The 9,615-nt window shown below is 41.9% G+C and overlaps 1 protein-coding gene across 1 annotated transcript; it reads left to right on the top strand.

Annotated features, from left to right (window-relative positions):
• Positions 1 to 9,262, top strand: TMEM52B (transmembrane protein 52B). Its single transcript, XM_063123616.1, has 5 exons — positions 1 to 54; positions 338 to 381; positions 4,008 to 4,046; positions 8,018 to 8,187; positions 9,021 to 9,262. The coding sequence occupies exons 1-5, from the start codon at positions 1 to 3 to the stop codon at positions 9,260 to 9,262; spliced, it is 549 nt and encodes a 182-aa protein (XP_062979686.1).
• The last annotated feature ends 353 nt before the right edge of the window (positions 9,263 to 9,615 follow it).

The following is a 9,615-nucleotide window of genomic DNA, read 5'->3' as shown; positions in this document are numbered from 1 at the left end:
ATGGGAAGGTGTATCCGTGTTGTGACCGTCTCTGCTTTGACATGTCTATCTCAGGTAAGCTACCTTGGATCCCCCTTGCAGACCAGACAGAAGTGAAAGCAGAGTAGTGGGGAGCCAGTGGGAGAACAGGAAGACGGTTTGGGATCGATTTGTAAAAGAGAACGTAGGAAGCGTATCTCAGTTGTGCAAAGGAGAGAGGAGAGAGGAGATTCAAATGTCCGACTAGACGATGTGGGTGTGGGTGACAGTGGTTAATGTTATAGGCATTAGGGGAAAGGTAAAATTGAGATGGATGAAGGAATGAAATCAGTGTCTTTGATGTTTTTTCTCTTTGAAGATTCCGCAGGTAAAACTGCAGGAGAGTTGTACAAACACAGCCCAGTGAGTATAAACACAGAATTAACTGCTTCTTATAAGCCAATAAAATGTCACAGATGTGAATGAAAATTTGCCTCATTGTGGAATGATGAGGATTTGGGGAGAGAAGATGCATGTTATTTCGTGGATGGACAAAGGAATGCTGGGAATTTTGGCCTGGGCCCAAATTTTCTTTTTCAACTATTTGTTGGGTGCCTGGGGATGAAATTACTCCCACCCCAAAGGATCATGAGGGGAAGAAATTTTCGGTGGTTGCGGTTGTCACTTTCATTCTTTAACCTTACAAGATAGCCGAGAACTTTCTATTTTCTCTTGTTTTTTTTTAACTTTTTTAAAAAGAGAGGTCCTGCATTGCTCACAGTGAAATGAGACTCTCGCCACAGCTTCACGACAGCTGCCCTTCTTGGAATGTCCTGGGAGTGACATCCTGTTGCATCCCACCGTTCACAAGGCAACCTGGGAAGTGCAGCTGCTGAGAACCTGTGGAGAGAGCCTTGTGCCACTGTAAAAAGAAAAAGAGAGAAGAAGTTTTAAAAGCAAGAAAAATATATAGATAACCCTCCACAGCCAAGGTTAAATAAGATATTTATTCCACATCCTTGGAAATTTTGGTGACATTTCTCCCCACCACCATCAAGAAATCAGTAGAAAACTGCTCTCCCATTTATGCATATGGAGCATATTTTGGGGGAATGGGGGTGGGGGTGGGATTGCAGGGAATTCCTCATGATATAGTCTGGAGCCAGGACAGAAACTTCTAGAGTTGCATAGGTCAGGAGAGGGAGGTGCAGAAAGTTGGATGCAGGAGAAAGAAATGCTACTGCAGAGTTTGGTGTTGTGATCCTGAATATTTCCCAGTGTCGAGATTACAGGGGAGCAGAGGGGGGCTAACATTTGATAGTTGCAAACATTTCCCTGGGGTTTTCATACCTCAGAGGTCTTCCTATACAGAAGGGATGTAAATTAATATATATGTTTAACAGTTTATAAGGCGAGGAGGAGAAGACCCTAGTGAGGGGAATGGGATTAAAGGAAGAAAAACCTTCAGACTGGATTTGGGGAAACATTCCTTCCTGTTTTTTAAAAACATATACTGAGCTCCATCAGACGAGCATTTTATTGCACGCTCGTTTCTGGGCACTCACAGATTTTTGCAGATCCCCCTCACGATGTCGTCTGCCCTGCCCTTCTGGCCTTCTTCGCATGAATAAAAAATACCCCATTAAGACCGACTTATTTTTAAACGTGGAAGTTGCCGCTATCTCCTGCTGTGTGCAGGAGAAGCAGCGAGATAAAAAAAAAACCCACTGAATGGGCCACGTGCACATTATTTACTTCCTCTTTCGAAAGAGGAAGTAATGAGGGCCAAGCACGTGGGCGGACATGATTTTCCCTGTGTGATGACTCTCACTATGTAAAATGATCTTATGAAAGGGAACTGCTTTTTCCATTAATTTGGAGTAGGAAAATCATCCCATTTTCAAAATCTCCATCAAAGTTTGGCCTGTTTTTATTTCCTTTGGGCTGATCATGTCTGGGCTTGATGGCTGCAGTATCATGACGACTTGAATGAACCCTAACATTTATGTTACAGCAGGCTTCAACAGCCTAGATTCATCTAGAGATGTAAAAATTTCCAGAAATTTTGAAGCCATGGGGGCCGTTTCCCCCACAGAAAAAAATGAACTGGGGGGGGGGGATTGCAAAAAATGCAATAGTAGCACTTTTTACAGATTGAAAGTCACTTTGTACTTTAGGAACATAAAATGTAATTATGTACAAGGTGGTTTGGTATAAAATGATCACAATTGGTATATTAAAAGTACAGTGTAGTCAAACAATTATTACAAATTGAATTTACTTTTAAAATTTTTGTAACAAATGGAGCTACAAGCTCCTGAACTGTAGGGAACCTCTTTGGTTTTGCCAGTTTATGAGGAGCAGGCAAAAAACAATTAAAAACAACAACAGAAGAAGAAGAAGAAGAAGAAGAAGAAGAAGAAGAAGAAGCCATCAACATTACTAACAAAGAAAAATATTTATGTCTCCGCTTGTCCTCCACAGTGTCAAGCAGACATAAAGCAGCCTTCCCATAAAAAGAACTGAGGGAAAAAAGGACCAAGATAATCATAATAATCATAATAATCATAATAATCATAATAATCATAATAATATATTTATTTATTTGTTACCCGCCTCTCTATTATTATTATTATTATTATTATTATTATTATTTATTTATTTATTTATTTATTTATATAGCACCATCAATGTACATGGTGCTGTACAGAGTAAAACAGTAAATAGCAAGACCCTGCCGCATAGGCTTACAATCTAATAAAATCATAGTAAAACAATAAGGAGGGGAAGAGAATGCAAACAGGTACAGGGTAGGGTAAGCAGGCACAGGGTAGGGAAAAACTAACAGTAGAAAGTAACAGTAGAAGTCTGCACAACATCAAGTTTTAAAAGCTTTAGGAAAAAGAAAAGTTTTTAGTTGAGCTTTAAAAGCTGTGGTTGAACTTGTAGTTCTCTCCCTCTGGATCGAGGCGGGGTACAATACAAACAAAAACACTATAAAATACATACAACTAATTCAAATGTTTAAAACCAGTGCATCATTAAGAGCAGCACACCATTAAAAAAAGGCATCGTAAAATTCAACTGGGTAGGCCTGCCGGAAGAGATCAGTCTTTATGGCTTTCTTAAATTCTGGAAGACTTGTTAAGTTGATGATTCAATGAATATGCATGAAATTTAATCAGACTCATTTCCTGAGCTATAGCTATCTCTATCAGTTTCAGTCTCTGCTTCAATGTTAGTGCCCCATGGAGGCAGAAATTCATCTTATTTATTCATTTTATTTATTGCATTTTTATACTGCCCAACAGCTGAAGCTCCCTGGGCGGTTCACAAAAACTAAAACTCTTGCATTTGAGTGTTGTAGGCTCAGTTTGCAACCTAGGACTTGCTTGTTCTCAATGCATACAGAAACTGTAATAATCTGATACTGTACATAGTTTTTAGAAAACATTTGGAGAAGTAATATCTGAACATCTTGTCTTAAACATTTTATCCATTATGGTAAAATAAAACATTTCATAATCTGTTTTTTTCTTCATTTTTCCCATTTTCCCAATTTTTTGGAAACCCACCCCAAAAGACTTCAGGGAAAACAGGGAAAACTGGGTTTCCCCACGAATTTTTCCAGGTTTTTTTCCTGGGCCCTCACATCTCTAGATTGATCCAGATGTGTTGGATGTGTTAGACTGCCATGGCTCACACTGGCTGGGAATGATGGGAGTTGTAGTACAATACATCTGGAGGGTTGGGGAAGGCTGTGTTACCTACCATGATGGATTTTATTTTAAGAGATCCTGTTTGTTGTTTATAATTTTGCTGAAAAGTATGGTAGGAACTTAGGAAATAAACAAAATAGCACCATTGGTAGAACTTTCATCTCTCTTCAGAGCCCTTCAAATGCCAAATGTTTTTCAATGGAGTTATTTCATACATCCAGGTGCCAGTTATTAAGCCTAGAGTAACAAAGTGAAGTGAGAACTATTTGCAAACTAACCCTTTATTTCAATGACATTAATATTTTCTTGAACCCTTTCTTCCCCCTGAAGCTGCTCAAACACAAACTGGGTCCATCTCTGGTACATCTGGTAAGTTTAGGGAAACACATCCTGTACAAATAACTGTGTCATTTGTGTTGTTTCTATTGATGAATTATGTCAGTGTTCTCCAGGGTTCACACAACTTTTTTTTTTAATCCTTTCCACAACCATCCAAAAATTAAATTGCTGAAACAAAAACAAAAAATATTTTGGGGGAAAACAGGTTGGATTTTTATATGAGACGTATGGAAGCTCAGTTTCGTTATTGGAAATATTTTTCTGGATGAACATTGGTTCAGTGTTTCTTACTTTCTAGGCTGTAATCTGAAATTCACTTGCTCGGGTTTTGCTTCCAAGGTCCAATCTACATGGAAACTGCATAATTTATTTTTATTATTTATTTATTACATTTTTATACCGCCCAATAGCCAAAGCTCTCTGGGCGGGTCACAAAAATTAAAACCATAATTAAACAACCAACAGGTTAAAAACACAAATACAAAATACAGTATAAAAAAGCACAACCAAGATAAAACCAGGATAAAAATGCGGATATAAGCAGAAAGAAGCGCTTTCTGCTTATATCCGCATTTTCATGAAATCGCTTTGGTCTGTCAGGAACAAACTAAGCAAGAAAAGCAGAGTGCACACTCCAGATTGCGGAATGGCCTGCCGGAGGAGATTTGTCAAATTAACTCTCTGTGTGATTTTAAGGCAGCTTTAAAGACTAGACTTTTCCGGCAGGCCTATCCAGATCAATGTTAAATCATGATTTTTTAAGATGTATTGATTCCTGTTCTAATGTTGTATCCCGCCTCGATCCAAAGGGAGAGGCAGGTAATAAATAGGGTGACCAACTGCCAGGATTTCCCCGGATTTGTCCTGGTTTTTGTTCTTTCCATGGTGTCAGGGGGGATTTTCTATAATTTTCAATAATGTCCTGGAGTGACACACCTTCCTCTTTAAGGCTGACATTAGCATGGCAGGAGGGAATGACATGCTTTCTTGAGGCACATCATTCCCCCACCCCGAGCTCCAATTGAGGTCTTCAAGGGGAAAGTGGGTCATTGGTGGACATTATAGAAAAGGCCCCAATTGGAGTGGATGGTGGTGGTGCAGAATGAAATCCTTTCCCCTCCTCCGCTCCAATCGGGTTCTTTAAGGTGGCGGGGGAATAACGTACTTTCTGCAGGACTCAGAAAGCTGCTTCCCCACACACACACACGGTGTCCTCTTTTTTGGTTTCCCAAATACGGTCACCCTAGTAATAAATAAAGTATTATTATTATTATTACCAAAAAAACCCGCTTTCATGGGTCAAACAACACAGTGTTATGTGTCGCGAATGACCCTGATGTGGCACGTGCTCTCCCTCTGCACTAAATCACTGCTGTCGATTGCGCCCGAGTAAACACCCAGTGAATTGCTCTATCTGTGCATGGCTCTCCCCTCCCAGATGCTATTTTGGAAGGCAGACCTCGGGGTACTAGTGAAACCCAAAATAAATCCCACAAGCTTGAAGTCCGCCAGCCCTTGCTACATGACCATGCCCCAACTGCACATGTTATGAGACTTATGGCACAGGCAGTAGGTCTGTACTTCTGATTTTGCAATCGTATGTGTTATACATATGCAATGGTGTGATGTAATCTTACCAGGCACAGCCCCACAGGTGCAGGGAGGAGAGCCTGGGAGCTCAAGTGTGGGAGCTCAAGCCTAGCAACTCCTGGTGGGGGCAGAGAATGGCACAGGGCGGGTTAGGGAAAGAGCTTGGTTGTGCTTGGTGCCTCAGGAATTGGGCCTGAAAGGCAGGGTGAAGGGGGGGGGGGGCAGAGAAAATGCAAAACCTCTCAACCCAAGCGCAAATAACTTGCTCTCTTGGTTGTGTCCTGTACCCTGAGATTTGATTTGATTTTCCCTGGAGACTCTGAGAAGGAGGCTATAACTCTGAAATTTCACGTCAGATCCTTGGGGAAGGAGGCGAAGCCTCTCTCCTCCACCGCTCCATCACCCATACAAGTTTCTAGTTGGGGCTAAGGGTGAACTAGCTTAACGGTGGGAACTTATTTTATTAATTAATTAATTTATTTATTTATTACATTTTTATACCGCCCAATAGCCGAAGCTCTCTGGACGGTTCACAAAAATTAACTTGCTCAATTGCCAGTTACTTATCCAAACATGTCTGAAATTGTAACCTATGCATGTTTCTAAAGTGAATCCGATACATTAGGAGTGCATGTGTGTGCATTTCCAAATTTTGTACAGAGAACTGCACTTGCTCAGTTTCCTGCAATTTTCAATTCGTAGAATCATAGAAGGAAGTTTTTCCTGATGTCCAGCCGGAATCTGGCTTCCTTTAACTTGAGCCCGTTATTCTGTGTCCTGCACTCTGGGAGGATCGAGAAGAGATCCTGGCCCTCCTCTGTGTGACAACCTTTCAAGTACTTGAAGAGTGCTCTCATGTCTCCCCTCAGCCTTCTCTTCTCTTTTCCAGACTAAACATGCCAAGTTCTTTCAGTCTCTCCTCATAGGGCTTTGTTTCCAGCTTGTCTGCATCCTTCTGGAAGTGTGGTGCCCAGAAATTCCTTTGTATCTTTTCTCTTCTAGATTATCAATGTGTATATGTGCATTGATTAAACTGCACAAAAAGAACCTTGATGCAATTATATGTACAATAACATCAAGACTGCTTTTTGCAGTTTTATCAATGTGAATCGGTAATATGGGCGAGGATGGGAAGAAATTGAAGGAACTAAAAGCAGAAATAAATGGAAGGAACCAAAAGCCCTAATTCTGGAGTTAATTTTAGATGTGTAGCAGTTGTGTACTGCTTCTTTGAGAGGCCAGCCCAGAAGGCCCAGTGTTAGCAGGCCATGTGAGAGGCTTAGAAGAGAAGGCTTTCACTTTGGGCAGAAGTCGGTAGGAATGCTTTGGCCTGTGTAATTTCCTGAGGCAGTGGGACAAACCTGGATTTCTGTAACTGTACCATTTACCAGGGGCAACTTTTGAGTTGTTCATGCTCCTCAAAGAAGGTGGCTCTCTGTTTCTGTGAATTATAAAAAATAGCTGTCGAGATTGAAGACATCTGGTTTGTGTAGCCATTTCCAATATACAGAAGTAGCTAAACTAGAACTCTCAGTCCAATAAAAGGATGGAATGGGGAAATCTGTGAGTCTCTATATTTATTTATTTATTTATTTATTACACTTATATACCGCTCCCATAGCCAGGGCTCTCTGGGCGGTTTACAGAAATTCTAAAATTGAGATAAAAACAAGTATACAAAATTTTAAACTCTAAAACACAGAACATACACACATAAATCATTAAAAACCAATTAAAAACTGAACATGTGGGTGATTAAGATGTGCCGCCATATGCCTGGGCAAAGAGGAAAGTCTTAACCTGGCGCCGGAAAGATAGCAGCGTTGGTGCCAGGCGAGCCTCGTCAGGGAGATCATTCCACAGTCTGGGGGCCACCACCGAAAAGGCCCTATCCCTCGTTGCCACACTCCGAGCCTCTCTCGGAGTAGGCACCCGGAGGAGGACCTTAGATGCTGAACGTAGTGACCGGGTATATTCACGTCGGGAGAGGCGTTCCGTCAGGTATTGTGGTCCCAAGCCGTGTAAGGCTTTATAGGTCAAAACCAGCACCTTGAATTGGGCTCGGAAACATACAGGCAGCCAGTGCAAGTGGACCAGAGCAGGTGTTATATGGTCAAACCTTCCGGTTCCCGAAATCAATCTGGCCGCTGCATTTTGCACGAGCTGCAGCTTCCGAACCATCTTCAAAGGCAGCCCTACGTAGAGTGCATTGCAGTAATCTAACTTGGAGGTTACCAGAGCATGGACAACTGAAGCCAGGTTATCCCTGTCTAGACAGGGGTGTAGCTGGGCCAGCAACCGGAGTTTGTAGAAGTCTCTAGGCTTATTTCTTTATGATAATCACCTCTTAGGGTTTCTTCACAGCACACAAATAAATGGCGTTGACGCTGACCCTCCTTCTTCACTTCTAGGCTCGTGGTTGCGATTGGCGGGCTCCTCCTCCTCTGTGGTCTTGTCTCTGTTTGCGTGAGGTGCTGTTGCCTTAACTGCCATCCAGCAGGGGATGACATGAGCCCCCAGCCATATGAGGTCACAGTCATCGCATTTGATCATGACAGCACCCTTCAAAGCACCATTACTTGTGAGTAGAGTGACAATGTTAGCCCCAAAGAATCAGAGAGCTGTGAACATCCCTGGAACTTTGCTGGATCAATTGAGGAAGTTCCCAACCAGAATTCTGTTCTAAGGATATAGCTATGGCCTAGCATATCTTAGGGAACAACTTCCCCATATGAATCTCCACTCTACCAATTAAGATCTATTGGAGAGGCCCTACTCTAATTCCCATCTGCCCTGGAGGCAAAAGCAGCAATAGCATGATGCAGGAGTTCCTTACGGTGGCTTTGGATTTTTCATCATGGGAAAAGGAAGTGTGACTTTCACTTCCTGTTTTCTAATGGGGGAGGGAGTTATGCTCCTCCCTTGGGGAAAGATAAATGAGCTCCAGATGTATAGAGACTGTATTCATCTTACCACAACAAGGCACCTCTCCAGAAAAATAAAAACAAGAATTGCTAGTCACTCATACTTCCTGTTCCCTTGTAAGGTGTAACATCCGAAGTCACTCTAAGCTGTGATGCTGCAGTTCAGGAACTCCTTCCCAAAACCTTACAACCGTTTAGAACACTTGTGAAAGTATTTGTTTATTCCTTTAACTTAGACAAGCATTACTTAATCTTTTGAGGTGGGTTTTGTTTGCTATTGTGGTTTGTCTTTGCATATTACAAGCACATTTGTCAGGGTACTTTCTACATAACCTTGTGAAAACCTTGCACAATTCTGCTGGTTTTTTTTTTAAATGCCAGAATCCATCAATCCATCAATCAGAGCACAAAGATTATTCTTAATCTCCATCATTACTGGCATTTGTGGTTCTGAAAGTAGCCTAAACACATCTACTCCCTTCTCTTTCAGCCCTCCATTCCGTGTTTGGCCCAGCTGCCAGGAGAATACTAGCCGTAGCTCACTCCCACAGTGCTGTGCCAGCAATGCATCACCCTGCCGGAATGGAGACACCCCCCATTTATGAGGAGGCTGTACACATGAGTAGATTCACAGTGGCTCGAAGTGGGGAAAGAGGCCCAGATTTGGAGCCGGTGCCAGAGGAGAAACAGAAAATGGATGCGGGAAAAGATTCACAAGCAAATTGCCCATGAAGCCACAAAGGCGCCTGAGCCAAACCTCAGCAAGTGCTGCAAAGGTTGATGTCCACAGAGAGACTCAGAAATGTACATTGATATGCTGGGAAGTAATCAGACTGTTCTCATTTTGGTAGCTAATTCTGTTTTCTAATACCATATTTCCCAGACTTGTATAGTGCAAGAGACACATTACATGCACTAAATGCTACCTAAATGTTTGTAGTAAAGTGGAATTTCACCAAGAAACAAAGATCCAAGAGCAGAGACTTACACAGATGTTTCCAGTGTTCGTATGCATCTTCTCTTCTAGACCCACCTATCACTAAAACCCTAAAAGATATTCCATGATGCACAATTCCTTCGCCTTA

The sequence above is a fragment of the Elgaria multicarinata genome, chromosome 3 (genome assembly GCF_023053635.1).
Source record: "Elgaria multicarinata webbii isolate HBS135686 ecotype San Diego chromosome 3, rElgMul1.1.pri, whole genome shotgun sequence".
In the NCBI taxonomy this organism is placed as follows: Eukaryota; Metazoa; Chordata; class Lepidosauria; order Squamata; family Anguidae; genus Elgaria; species Elgaria multicarinata.
The sequence above is the reverse complement of the archived record's forward strand: the minus strand, read 5'-3'. Positions and strand labels throughout refer to the sequence as shown.

Bases quoted from the DNA above. Each gene is read 5' to 3' on its own strand.
- TMEM52B (XM_063123616.1), top strand. From the start codon at position 1: ATGGGAAGGTGTATCCGTGTTGTGACCGTCTCTGCTTTGACATGTCTA. The intron at 55-337 runs GTAAGCTACCTT...TTCTCTTTGAAG, and splicing joins CTTTGACATGTCTATCTCAG to ATTCCGCAGGTAAAACTGCA. The intron at 382-4,007 runs GTGAGTATAAAC...TTCCCCCTGAAG, and splicing joins AGTTGTACAAACACAGCCCA to CTGCTCAAACACAAACTGGG.